This window comes from Patagioenas fasciata, chromosome 7 (assembly GCF_037038585.1).
Source record: "Patagioenas fasciata isolate bPatFas1 chromosome 7, bPatFas1.hap1, whole genome shotgun sequence".
NCBI classification, from domain to species: Eukaryota; Metazoa; Chordata; class Aves; order Columbiformes; family Columbidae; genus Patagioenas; species Patagioenas fasciata.
This window is the reverse complement of record NC_092526.1, coordinates 24,544,149-24,559,242: the sequence shown is the minus strand read 5'-3', so window position 1 is coordinate 24,559,242 and position 15,094 is coordinate 24,544,149. Positions and strand designations below refer to the sequence as shown.

Here is a 15,094-nt window from a genome sequence, read left to right as displayed (position 1 = left end):
CAGCCTTGAAATGGATAAAACAATACTTACATATATTTGAATAGTTGAGACTAATACTAGCAATAACTTTATTAAAAAGAAAAAAGTATATTCTTGACAAATCACACTTTTAATGACGATTTTCCTCAATCATGCTTAATCAAAGCAGGAGGACAAACTACCTAAGCATTACTTAGTATGCCACTCCAAGGAATGTTTTCTGTTCCTTTGTAAGAATAGAACACAGTCTGGGACAGAAATGCACTGAATTCCTTTAACTGAACACAAACTCCTGTTTTAAACAAGCTTCTTGTATTCATATGCTCACATCAATTCTGTCAAGATTTAATACTACCCTTATGATTTTGTCTTCCCCTTCTGTAGTTAAAATGTAGACCACAGTATCTCAAAATAGGCAGCCTCCATGCCCATAAGCAACTACAAGGACTGATTCCATTTTAGTAACATCAATTCTATATTTAGTCATACACTTATTTTTCTGCAATACACAGACAGGTGACATTTTTTACTAAGGTTACCAATTAAGAGATAGCACAAGCCATATTTATCAAAGGGAACATTCAGTAGCTAATTGATTCTTGCCACTAGTAAATTGAGAACATATCCATACAGTAATCACTATAGAAATACAGTAACCCTATTTTTTTCCCAGCTTCATATGGAAAAAGTTCTTTCAAAAGCATATTAAAAGCATACCCAAACTTGGTGGCAATATCATAGACTTGCTTTTCATGCTGAAGAACCTTCTCTCTGTCACCCTCAAAGAGCAAGGTAGCTACACATAGTACGTTGGGATCAAATCCTTTAAACTGCAGAGAGAAAACTTTGTATTATGTCATAGCCTGTGTGGCAGAATACAAGCAACAACTTTTTACTTTTCAAATATACAGCATGTGCTCTGGTTCCTAAGTGTTGTTGCAACTAAGATGAAAGACTATGAAAACAATCTTCCAAAAACTTACTCCCAGAACAATCAAGTTTTTCCTTGACAGGGCGAGCATTTATAAACCCACTCAAATAACAGATTCTCTGTCATTTTTTCCCCTGTTAAAAAGCAGGATAGACATAACAGCTGTCCACCTATGCTGAAGAAAGAACAGATCTTAAATGCTTTGAGCAAGACGTACACATATTCTATCAGCTATTCCACATTACAGCAGGAAGATGACTGATGACCATACACATCACTGCTCAAAATTGTGGGCACACTGCTGATACAACTAAAGTCTCTATGCTGTGAAAATCACTATAAAAGGAAAATAGCTTCTAGATTTGTGGCAGGGAGCATATCCCAGTGGAAATGTGGAGAAAACTATTAAAGGTTTAATAGTAATGCAGTCAGGCTGTCTGTATGGCTTTGTTTCAGGAGTAAGTCAAGAGTTACATTTTCACAACTGGTCCAAAAAGGAAGAGTGACTTATTTTCTACATTACCTTTATTTTTTTTCATTAATTAGCTCCAGTGAAGTACCACTACTAAGCAAGATTCAGAAGGAATGGAGATTAAAGTTGCAACAAAGTTTAATGACTTTTTCCAGGTAAAAAGAGTAAAAATTTAGAACAATGTATTCTTAATATGTATATTGACCAGCAATTTTTTTTTAAAACCTTTCCCCTTCCAGTGGCAATCATTTCTTCCAGTCTCTACTCTGCTTGTGGTAACTTGTTACTTATGCACCAAGTAAGATTATATGAAGTTACATTAATAGTCAAGAGATTGAAATTCATCCTTTATGCAAAAGAGCTATGCTACAAAAATCCCAGTTAGTTGCTATTCCTTTTATTATTCTCTTAAGCAAACAGAATAACTCTACTGGAAATTAACTCAAGGTACCAGGAAGATTAAAAAAAAGCAGCAAGGAGTCAAAATATTTTGTGGTGGCTCAGTGCTCTAACTAATGAGCTCAAATCTGTACGGTAAGCCACTGTCAGACATCCAAATTCTTATTTCTGAAAAGGTTATTGCATCCTGCCACCCCTACAAGACACCACCATGAAAACCACAGTGAAACAGAATATACCTCCCCAGAGAAAGGATCTGTCTTATCAGTTAGTCCTACAAGAACAGCATAGCTAACAAAAGAAAGAAGTGTTGTTAGCATAGTGATAAACATTTAGGAAATTAAACCCATTTACAGACATGACCAGTAAGAACAGTTCTCATGGAGTAACTCCTCAAACTGATAGTATCACTTTGGACTAAACCACCTTGAGAATCTCAAGTTAATTGACACGACAATGTAGGATCTGTTACACCCAAACTCCATTGCATTAGAGACAGTATACGAAAAAGACTGTTGAATTTCGAGTAGCATGCAAAGCTCCAAACAGTATTAAACCCCAAAAGTTACCTTTGTGATGTAGAATTTTTTCAGTCCATCCAAAAATGACGTAAAAATAGATGCAACTTGTGGTTTGAGAGCATGACCTTTGGCAAAAAGTGGAAAAAGGTGTGTTAAGGCAAACAGTGCTCTTAAAATTCCTACCTTCAATGTGCAAATACAAAAAATAGCTTGATAGTCAAAGTTGCAAGAATCACTTAGAGCACTTCGATTATCATAATTAAAGAGACTTCTCTCTACCCATTTAGAATATGATTTAGGAATTTTTAAAGCATACAACTGTGCACAAATATTTCATTTGACACTTTAAGGCTACACTAGTTTAGATCTTCACAAGTATATGATTATGGCACATGGAAAATTTTAAAAGAGCACTTCATTAGTTTTTTACACCTAGACTAAACAAAATCTGTGACCTTTTTTAAAGTTATGCCAAACCCACTGAAACCAATAGCCAAAAGTGGTGCAATTTAGGAGTCACGCAGTTTTTTCCTTAACGGTTATGTCACTTGTGCAAAATTTTCTACATAAACCCAGTAATTGCTTCCTTAATCACATACAGGGAACTAAAATTACCAGGATATATAAATGGTGTCTTGGAGTCTGTTAAATTAACATCTCTGCCTCAGGACTGGGTTTAATTGAGATGAAAGTCTTTTACTGTTTGTTCCATTGTTTGCAGTCACAAGCAACTTCTGAACTCCCATTACTGCTTCACTTTAACAGTCTTGCATCTGGCCTACATGCTGTGAGCCCAATTCATAAAAAAAGTTATGCACCATTTCCATAATACTTTCTTCTAAAATACTTCAGAGTATTTCCTCCTGGAAAAAAAAAGCGTGAGCTTCAGCAATTGATCTGTCTCCTTCACTCTTCAGTAAAAAGGGACTCTCCCTGGAGATATAAAAGAACCTCAAGACATACACCTCAAGTGCACAGAAAAGCACCAGATAACAGAAGAACATGAACCTATTTAATCACAATTCGTAAAAGTTATTGGATTTAAGCATACTTAATGACTGCAAGAAAAAAAAAAATCCATGTTGCCACACCTGAAATTATGTTTTGCAGGTGACCATACATGTTGCAACCTCAGATCAAAGCTTAAAGAGTAGAAGAATTATTTATTCTATAAAGCTTGTAATTGGTCAAACTTCTTAGCAATCAAAAAGAAAGAAAAATGCATCTAGCTTCTGTTACAGTGTTTTTTTCAGACACATACAACTCAAAGGAGTGACCAAAGCAACCAGCAAAGTTTGCTGGGCTCTCAGGTCTTAAAGATCCTGATTGCCTTGGTTTGAAAAACCAAGTTCAACTTTTTCAACATCATCGTGTTAATGCCATTTGAAGTCAAGATTAATCACTGAGGCTTCTATGCAAAAGATGTTTCAGAAATTCTGACTTATTCGAGTGGTATTAAAATGAGGTTTTCAAGGTCAATCACACCTCACATTTTTGTCTTTGGGATTCAATCAAAATAGCACCATCTCAGCAAGACCTTCAAATTCTGTAAACTATTAGCTTTTCAGTAGTGGAACTTCAGGTTCTCCTCAAGACTGTCTTGAGCCAGAACACATCTTTTGCCAAATCTCCTACAGCTTTCCCTATGAAGTGCTAAACATGATTGCTCTGTATGTCTGACACTGTGCTATTTAGGTATTTGAGGCAGTTGAAATCTCAAATGACTTTCTACACTTAAAGCCTATAGCTTAGTTCTGTTAGCATACAGTTATGCATTCACTACATCTGAGCTGCTTTTAATAATAAAACAGCTTGCTTTCAACAAGTATGTCATTGCCTCTCTCCCACTCAATCACTGACACATTAGAATATTTTCAAAACCCCTGCTACTTCTGAGGAATCTGTATATCACTTGTGATGCTCTTATGAAATTTAGAGGAATCAACCAACTTACCTTCAAAGTAAGGTATATGCATCCCATTTTTTTTTTATACCCAACTTCTCACTAGTACTCTCAGCAAGAAAATCTTTCAAGTACTACATTGCAAATCTATCATTTCTGCTCTTTACAGCAAAACAGAGGAAGTACTCCCATAATTTCAAACTCTCCAGTAGACTATATGCCAAGAATGGAAAGATAGCCAAATAAAATCTTATGTATTTATATGAAGACCATGGCTCTTTAGTGACTGTTGTAGTTGATACTGTTTTCCCAGAGAAAGTCTTCTGTTTCTGAAAGTACACATTATGGCACTATCTGGAGTATGTACTTCAGGTTCATTAGTTTCTTTGTCTAGTTTTGAGCAAAGGAATTACTGCCTAAACTAGGCTTAAGCTACTAAAAATCAAAACCCCTGGAAAGAGATTTGTTCCTGAAGGTCAATATACTTACCAAACTGAAACTGTGCATTGTCAACAAGGCGAATTGATGCAGGAGCACACCTCTTGGAGGCAAAGTTATAGGAATCAGATGGAGGGAGAATAAAAAGATTATGTACATAGTTTTGCTGAAATTCATGTCATTCAAATTTTCATTTAAAAACAGCATAAAAGAAAGCACGCTTTGATATCAGAGACCTATGGCCATCACCATCACTGAAAAGGGGTGACCCTTTGTTTTCCCTTGAGTAGCAACATCTATTCAGTATATCTAGATATGATCATAGAATCATTTTGGTTGGAAGAGAGCCTCAGAATCGAGTCCAACCATAACTTAACTCTGGCACCAAGCCATGCCCCCAAGAACCTCATCTATACATCTTTTAAACACCTCCAGGGATGGTGACTCAACCACTTCCCTGGTTGCTTCACAACCCCTTCTGTGATGAAATCTTTCCTAATATCCAATCTAAACCTCCCTTGGTGCAACTTGAGGCCATTTCATCTTGTCCTAAAATACTCCCTAACAAAAAGGGCTACTCCAGCTCCTTGGTTGTCCCTTCTGAAGAGTTTATAGCCATCCAATGCAACACTCCAGTTGGTGGAGTCATCAACACATTGAGAATTTTCAGTTTAGCCTCAAGGTAGTACAGGAACAGTCCAAATATCTTGACCTTTGAGTACTAAGTGTGTTTCTAAATTGCCATATGCATGAAAGATACCATACCTGATTAGAATATCAAGCTTATGTTGCTATCTAATCAGAGACATACATGCATTACGAAACCCATTAAAGTCTAATTGTTGTGCATTAACCCTGGCAGGCAGCTAAGTACAACACGGCTGCTCGCTCACTCCCCCTGCAGTGGGACAGGGAGAAAGTCAGATGGCCAAAAGCGGGAAGGCTCATGGGTTGAGATGAAGACAGTTTAAGCAAAGTGAGGAAAAAAAACACCACCAAAAAGTGATGCAAAAGCAATCATTATCACCAGCTGACTGATATCCACCCTGTCCTCAAGCAACAGCAACCCCTGGAAAACTCTCCCCTCCAGTTTTATTTCTGACCATGATCTTATATGATACGGTATATACCTTTGGTCAATTTGGGTCAGCTGTCCCAACTGTGTTCCCTTCCAGCCTCTTGTCCACTCCCAACCTACTTGCTGGTGGGAAAAGAGTAAGAAATAGAGAACCCCTTGACACCGTCCACTCACTGGTCAGCAATGGCCAAAACACTGGTGTGTTAACGCTGTTTTGGTCACAAAACGTAGCACCACACAGGCTGCTATGAAGAAAGTTAACTCCATTCCAGCCATACCCAGTACACTAATTTTCTGCCAGACTGTAATTAAAATCCATATCTGGGTCCCATCTAGATTCTGTACTGTACAGAAATCCAAAAATCAGTAAGAATACCTGTCTTCAGTTAGGCAAGTTTCTGGTCACAGCTAAGCCTACATCATGTAATCTGTGATGGCTATGTGCAGTCACGCTAAAATTTATGGTCAGAGGAATGACAAAGCTTGAATCTTAGGTTAGTCTTCATCTAATCACATGGATATGGAAGTACACCTCCATCACCTAATTTGACATGTTCACCCTCCATCATATCATTAATATATATTTGGTCACACAGTAGGAAGAAAGAGCATAAGGAAGAACTAAGGTAGCTCACCAGGTAGGCCAACAGAACAAGGTTGGATGAGTGGTTTTAAGAGACCAACCCACTCACAACCTACAGCTTGGTTATGCTTACATTAATGTACACCAGTACAGACAAGAAACAGCTTTTTGGACAGCTGTCACTGTAATTACTACCAAGATTGATGTAAAGGGCAACAGAAGAAAGGAAGTAGTAGTTCAGGCTCAAGAAGCTGTGAAACAGTAACAGAAGCTTAGACATGGATCAACACTAAGTGGCTAATAGTGCCTTTTTTCTACTTTTAAGTGCATAGCAAGGGAAAAGAGACTAGTTCCTTTAATTGACTTAAAATCTTGACCAGCCATGTGATTCAAGCATTCCCAGTCTGCCTGGGTACCTTTAACAGCAAAAAAAAGCACTAGCAGTAGAAGCATGACAGAAGAACCAGCAAGTGCTGCTGACTCACATATACATGTCATTCACATACCAGTTTGAACATCTGGCTTGGAACATTAAGTCATTAATTTAGACCAATCACTGGAAAAAATGTAAATCTGTGTTTAGCTTGGCCTTAATTAAAACATTTCTGAAACTACTTCCCTAATTCAGGGTACATGCCACCATTCATAGAAACTATGTGATGTGTTTTGCACAATATAAGATCATGAAGAAAGAGGATAGCCAGTGTAAGATTTGATTGGAAGCATAGCCACACGAAAAACGTTACACAATTTCAATACCCATGTCTGAGTTGTACTACATGAAGCCATCTGACCACACTATTCAGAAGGCTCTACTTTAATACTACAGTGTAAGCACAATTCCACCTCAAAATACCCAGCTCAACATGTCACTTTGCCTCAAAAAGCGTTTTCTAAACACAGCCTATATCGTTCCATTGCATGAATTTTGTTCCTTTGTTACTTCAGAGCCATAAATTCAACTGCCTTTTAGTTGCATCCTGCAACTTAATTCCTCTAAATCAGGGGTGTCAAACTCATTTTCACCAGGGGCCACGTCAGCCTTGCAGTCACCTTCAAAGGGCCAAATATAACTTTAGGACTGTAGGAGTAGTTACATTTATACACACCAAAAATTACATTTGGCCCTTTGAAGACAACCGTGAGGCTGATGTGGCCACTGGAGAAATGGAGTTTGACACCCCTGCTTTAAATACTGGTTCCTTTTACACAGTCCTGAACTAATCTAAGGATAAAGCTCTCTGTTGAAGGAGATGCAAAGCCAAATTTGCATATCTCAGCACAGAAAACTCCCACTGAAAAAAATAAGCTGTCAAAGGGTGCAGCCATAATTTGACCCAGAAAAATCAAGCAAATTCAGAACATGCTCAATCCTCAATTGTATAGTTTCCAGCTGTCTCACGGACCATACATACTTATGAGGTTCACATTATTTCAAATCCTTGGTTATCAATTGCCAAAACTACTAGAGCATCAGCACACCCCTAGTGCTAAAATCTGTGTTCCTGAGTGAAGTCAGCCAGCTTTTCTTTACCTGCTTTGCCACCTCCCTTAGGCAGGCTACCCCTTGCTCAAAGTTGGGGAAGACCACAGAGCCATACTTCTGGTATTCAGGGACTGGGCGAATCTTTATTGTAACTTCAGTAACCACTCCAAGAGTTCCTTCAGGACAAAAGAAAAAAATTAGTGGGGTGTTGCAAGATGTACTTCTTACAAGTTGTCCTACTTAACAACTGGTTCCTGGGATGTTGTAAGGTAACAAATTGGAAAACCCAAAAATTCAGTATTGCAGTAGTAGGCAATTTATTCCTATTTATGTGGCAAATTCTTACAAGTTATCCTCTAAATCCTTAGAAGTTATCCTCTAAATCATGATGTTTGTTACCTTCACAGATCTGTTTTAAGCACTGCTCAGAACTGCTGAACTTCACAGTCCTAATTAAGGTATCAATGTATTACCCTAACAAAAGAAATTAATGCCCACATACTGCAATGCACAGACACAATGGAAGCCACAGCATTAAAGATGCTCATCAAGCCATTACAGAAGCTGAATTAAGATGCAGTTACATGAAATGACTGAAATACCTTCAGATCCCATAATGAAGTGATGGATATCAGGTCCTGTTGACATGCGAGGTACTTGACAGTTTTTTTCTACTATTCCTCTAGGAGTTACCATTTTTATATGAATCACCTGTTTAAATAAAAGGCAATGACTATAAATACCAGTACTAAGGACAGAGGGGTTTTTGTACGATATTTATTTTCTTCAAAATACATTTTAAGCTTGATACAGTTCAGCTTTGTAGACTTCAGACATTCTGTAGTCAGCCCCAGGAACTTTTGGGATAACCTGAGGACTGTTACCAGCCTTTATTTCTAACACAGCATGGTTTGCACACTCAGATTGTTTCTTGTTCCATGTCAAATGAAATCAAATGTTAGCTACATGCAGACAGTACCAGTTAAAATAGTTTTGTTTCTCAGCATAGATAGCACTTTATGAATACCAGGATTTTAATCCAGGATTTATACATAGTACTTCAGAGGAAGAAGTGAGGTTTTAAATTTTGCGTTAGAACTGCTGCTTGATAAACCTAGAATAACTCAGTCATCAGTTGCTATAGAAATACTTCTCTCTAGGAAGAAAGACAGAAGTAAGCTCTGTGAAATAGATTATCTATATTAAACCTGCCATAAGACTGATAGATATGCAAGGTTATAGGGTTGATTTTTTCAAAATATTTTTCAATGTTATTGCTTGCAGCTTTATTCAGCCACATGCAGTAGAGCCCAGATTTTTCTAATCCTTAATTCAATTATTTTATATCAAGGAAGGGTGGGGTTTGGGTTTTAGTGAAACCTTTAAATGAGGAAAAACTACTGAATTTCAAGTAATGACTTTAAAACTTTTAAGCACCGGTAGCTAAGTAACTTCCAACATACTCAGAGTTGTTCGTGAATTCCATTATATGCATTTTACAAACTGTTGATTCTGCAAGAAGTGGATCTTAGGTGGCTTATAACACACCATTTCTACATGTAAAGTTTCCTCAGAAGGTAAATGCTTCCCTGAAAGTTTCTCACTGTGGCATTTTGAACTGGTCCAAATCAATTTTCAACCCTACTTCCTCCTAATGAAAATTTCAGAAGCTGTTTTAACCTGAAGTTACGCTTCCATGATAGTAAAGCCTTCTGCTGCACATCTCAAAGGACACGCAAAACTATCATTCAGCACCACTGAGGCAGTAGGGGATTATTGCACTGGAGTAATAGTGCAAAATGGTGGAAGGCACCAGAGCCAGTACAAGGTAATGCTATTCCTCAACATAGCCAGTGAATACTGAAATGAAACTGACTTTTAGATCAGCAATAAAATTGTTAGTACTAATACCAAAAGCAAGCAAACAAGTATTTCAGACAAGACTTGATGCCAAAACTGTATCACTTGTTAAGAGGCCCACACTTTACTGGCCCTTTTCCCTCTCATTGCAAGCCATTATTGAAGTTAAGCCTTGAATTAGAATAATTGATTAGAGAAAATATTAGAAAGATTTACCAGATCTTCGATGTTTCCATAGATGTTTTTTTTCATGCCTGATGCTCGTGTTGCTACCCATCCTCCTAGTGAGCTGAACTCCATGGAGTCTGGTTCATGGCCTGTACAGAAGCCACTTTCAGCAAGCTAAAAAAAGGAAAAAATTCTACAGAGCCTGCATTGCTTAGTACTCTAGATCTCTATATTCTACAGTTTGTTTTTTAACACAAACATCCTGAGCACACACCCATTTATTCAGGCACAAGTTTTGTCTTTGATATGTAAAAGAAAAAAATTGATTCTGCTTCTACTGTGCATATGCTCTGCTACATATCAACCTATAATACTCTTCCCTCACATTTTAAAACTAAGGCCTCTATTGTTTCTAAGAGGCTGCAAATACAGAAAAAAATTATAAGTAACTGCCAACTTTGCACAAATGCTGTCAATAAATAAGGCACTTCATCTCTTCTTTCTATCCTAATGTGATATGCAGCAGGTCTGCAGAAAATGTGAGCAAATTGCCTGTACTTAATTCTCTCAAGGAGTGATGTGTTATAATATACAACCATCTGGTTGGGCTTCCTGTGTGCAATGCTGTCAACTATTTGTGATGCAGATCATGCATTCCTGTACATTAAGTAGTCACTTGTTTCTCATTCTTCTGCATTAGCTTGGCTTTGCCATCTGCACAGCACCTGAGGTTGATTGGATGCCTCAGAATCACAACACCAAAGCTGTTGGACAGGAAGAATTAAAGACACAGCAGTCTCACATTAAGCAATAACTGTGTTAGTACATTTGAGACGACCAATTTGCACTGACCAACTGATAACAACCCAGTTGGACATCAGTATTTAAATATACCACACAATGTGGCTCATTAACTACATTCTGTTGTATAAAGTGGTTCTAACTTAAAAAATTGGAAGTTGCTTCTATATAACATCTACAGTGACCCATCTAGGTCACAGTCCTCTCACACCACAGGAGCTTGCGACTTTAGATGCTCACTGGTCATGTATTAGGGAAGCATTAGAGCCCACACCATCTTTGTTCTCCAAGAGGACAAGAAGTTTGCTTCAGTTACAATTTACCAATTTCTACAAGTTGTATAAACACAGATACAGCAGAAGACCATGCACTTGGAAACTCGTAACTGGCTGTGCACATATATAGCACTTGGTCTAAACTCCTTGAATGCTGTTGGATGAACAGCACATGCTAAGAGTACTTACAGAACAGGATTCTGCTATGCACATTGCAGTTGCAAGAAACAGCCCCATCCAGAAAATGAGCATGTACTAGCTATTCCTACAGAATCACAGACTGATTGATAATGCTTCTTACAAAAAATGATATCAAATATTGTTCTACCTTCATTATCCATTTGTCACCCTTAGTCTTCAACTATCAGCTATTATTCCATATTCTGTTCTGACAAAAACAAGTAACTTGAGGCTCATCTATAGAACCCACTAATATCTGGGGTTCTCATCCCACAGAAAACAGTGTCACATTCACACTAGAGTCACTAGCTAAGATAGACAAATGTGTGAAGTGTACACTGATTTTGAATCCCCCATTACAACACTTACAGCCTAACTTTTGACAAGTATCAGGTTTTCCAGATCTTATTTGTGTAGAATTCAGTGCTTGATTTTAGTTACTGTTATAGGGCTCATGTCATCTGTAAATGAGATAGCCTACTAATAACTCCAGCACCCAGGAAATTAGGAACACAGTAAGAAGCAAACCTCTTCACTGCAACATAATTCCTAGATAATGCTGATAAAATCTGTTATGAAAACAGAAGTTGGATTAGTCTCCAATCCAAAGCTTAATACTAGCAAGCTGCAAATCAACCAAGAAAACCCCTTTTCAAATAGTTCCCTCTTTGCACAGTCCAAATTTATCTCTGCATTCTACCTGTACTCCAGTGGAAGTCTGCATTGGCAGTATACTAAAGTCAGTTATGCTCAGATTGTACTATACAAACAAGCACAACTTGGAGTCATAGTTTTAATCACATCTTATTTGCTAGTAATGCTGGAATTCCAGTATAAGTTTTTAAAACATATACATATATACACAAAGTAGATTATCTGATTTTGTATTCTTTGCATGTTGAAGAAATTGCATGTAAGTCCTCACATGCTCAGAGTCACTCCATGTATCAAACCCTTTGTATGAATACTAGTTTATACTCAATATTGAACAAATTGACAGCCAGTACTCTCTTCATAGTCCAATACCTGACTGAAAAAAGTTTTTTGATCAAAAATATTCAAAAATAACTACAACAGTAGTATTTCAGTTCATAAGGGCTATAAGCAGCAATGGAATTTTGGCCTTACTCTCAGTGAAAGGAAGAGTAGTGGTGTTTAAAGCATAGGATAGTAGTGAAATATCAAACTGCTACCCTAGAAAAAATGTCATTTAAGTGCAGAAAATATACTCTTTGCATGTTAATTCCAATCTTGAGACAAACAGATCTGGAAGGGTTAACATACTACATCAAATGATAAAAAGGAAAAGAAGAGGCAAGAAGGGCTCTCATCAGAAACAGCTCTGCTAATCAAGTATGACAAATTTTCTTCTAAAAAGTGGTGTAAAAAAGTTCAAAAACCCTTCAAATTTCTGTATATTTGTAAAAAGGCACTAAAAAGTTTAGACAACATTTCGCTATGAAACAAGTCCTACAATACATATTTTTAGATAAGCAGAACTGCACATCTTGAAGAATAGTAACAAACATCCACAACTTGCACTGAGAAAGACCCTAAAAAGGGTGATGCGGCTCATCCGATAAACTGCAATTAAAAGCCACTAGAGGTCACTTAGAAATGAAGGTGATCTCATCTTCCACTGGACTCTTGTTTTGGGCAACTCTCCATCCTTTCTGCTTCTCTTCTGCTCCTGGCCTTAGGAAGCAGCAACAGCAGCAAATCTGTTCTACGTTCTAACCTGAGGAAACTATCTCTGGCCAAAATGACTAAAACATGCATCACAAAATGACAATTTGCACCTTTCCTGGTAATTGGTACCAGGTGTCATGCCTTGCAATCACAAGATTTATTCTAAGGTCTGGAACAGGAAGCACAGCTTACTACTGTAATGCCATTTTGTGGCTAGAGCAAGAAAAAGGGTGTTCAAATACAGCATTTGGTTCACAGCCATGCACATAATGCTTACCACACAAGTGTGCCTGAAAACACAAAAACTAAGCTAGAATTCAACTATTTCGGCAAGACACAAGGAACAGCTAAGAGTAATATGGAGAAATACTAGTGCTTGACAAGGTAAAAATACCTGTTTTTCCAGATCTTGTCCAACAATGCCAGCTTCCACACAAGCTGTTAAATTTTTCTCATCTATCCAGAGAATCCGATTCTGTTGAAAAGCCAAAACTAAGAATCAGTGTTAAATATTTTTGTTTATTTCCTTCCCTAATGCTATAGGATCAACATCCTTGGTCACAGAGTTTATTATTAATACAACTCCAGTTATCACAGCTGTGGAAGCTGAGCCCTTAGCTCCCTCAAACAGCTACACAACACGTTACAATTTATGAAGTCATCACTGTAAGAGAGTGATATACTTATTAGTCAATTTATAGTAGGAATGTTCACAGAAATAATATAGAAAAGACAGAAAAAAATTAAGTCAAAGCTTTTACAGAAGTTAAGCAATACAAGCATTTTCCCAATTAACATGTCTGGATTCAGGCACCTTCAGTCCTCAAGTTACAGCAAGAAAAGTATTCCTAAACATACTCAATGGGTTAAATAGGCCATATTAAGTTATTCCAATTCAGCTCTTGGATTTTGACAGAGCAAGCAAAAATCACGATATTACTACAGGATATCAGAGTACATACATACTTTCAAAACTGAAGATATTTGGAAGGATTACATCATTGTCTGTTGAGACACTCACTGTCCCATTAGTATATTCTACTAAACAGGAAAAATAGTAAACACTGCAAGTTACATGGCACACTAGCCATGACTGTCAATGAGGACAATCCATCTGAAGGAGAAACTTAACGAATATGGGTTTAGCTTTGTTTATATAAGGACAACACAGAAGCTTCAGCTTCCACTCCATTTTTATTAATTACACTGCTGGTGTACTTCTATAATTTTGTGTATTAATTTTGTATAGAAGAACAGCTTGAATTTCCTTTTGCCTTGACTTTTCAAATAACGAATATGGACATCTTGTAGTCCAACTAAACTCTGCTTTTAAGCAATTGTCTCCCCTCACAACATCTGAGCTAATCAATTATTCAAAGCCAGCTATTTCAGCTCCTTTCAGACACCTTTAGTTACAACATAAATGGCTTAACTGATCTAAGATGCTTATGTAAATCAAATTTTTTGCAATATAGACCCTACACATAAGACAAAAATGCCCATTAAGTGTCTATTAAAATACTAAAGCTTAGCCAATCATCTTAATTGCTTTGAGACATCCAGGTTTTAACTCTGACAATGCTTCTTTTTCATCTTAATTTCTTTATTTCCCTCCTCATTAATGACTAAAAGAATTGGCTTGCAGAGACCATGAAAATGGTCTCTCTTCTGATTTGGTGTTTACTTACATATCCAGCTGACACAAAAGCATGACGAGTTAACCACATTCCCTTCCCACCCCCAGTCAAAGCCATGGGCTATGAATCAATGCGTTCAAATGAAGACCTGGCTCAGCATCGCACTCCTCACATTTCACACCAGACAGACACCCAAAGAGCTTCCTTCAATACACAGCTACTGCCTTTGCAGAAGAAATCGCTTTGCAGCCAGACATGCTGAGAAATAAGTAACTGAAGCACCACTGAGTAGAGAAAATGGAGCCAAACCCCAGGTCTTACCTTCAAGGTTACAGGAGTTAATAAGCTCAGCAGGTGCTCAGGCAGCAGAGCCTTACATCAAAGATAGAGCTCTTTCTGAGGCATCTCATTACCATGTAGTCGTAAAACTATCATTTTAAAAGTATGAAGCTCCTTCATAATAGAAATATGAAAACCAGCACTAAATTTTAAAGAACTCCATTTCTAGACTGCCATAAAGCTACGAACTTCACATTCTCTAGATGCTATCTACACTAAAATCTAGATTTTTGCCTTTAAAGTTGATCCTTCATGTTGATTTATAGATATTAGGTCACCTTGCCAACCTTTGCTTTAAGTATTTTTTACAGTCTGTAAAAAATAGTGAAATTTGTAATAACAAATAACTACCTCC

General features: G+C 37.4%; 1 protein-coding gene across 1 annotated transcript in view; it reads right to left on the bottom strand.

The window, feature by feature from the left end:
- Positions 1–15,094, bottom strand: part of AGPS (alkylglycerone phosphate synthase) — a 52,900-nt gene that overhangs the window by 13,271 nt on the left and 24,535 nt on the right. Inside the window, exons 8-14 of the mRNA XM_065840770.2 lie at positions 13,158–13,238; positions 9,867–9,992; positions 8,393–8,501; positions 7,839–7,966; positions 4,695–4,746; positions 2,351–2,427; positions 697–809 (exon numbers count right to left, since the gene is read on the bottom strand). Of these exons, the coding sequence (XP_065696842.1) occupies positions 697–809; positions 2,351–2,427; positions 4,695–4,746; positions 7,839–7,966; positions 8,393–8,501; positions 9,867–9,992; positions 13,158–13,238 (686 nt within the window). The remainder of the gene's footprint in view (positions 1–696; positions 810–2,350; positions 2,428–4,694; positions 4,747–7,838; positions 7,967–8,392; positions 8,502–9,866; positions 9,993–13,157; positions 13,239–15,094) is intronic.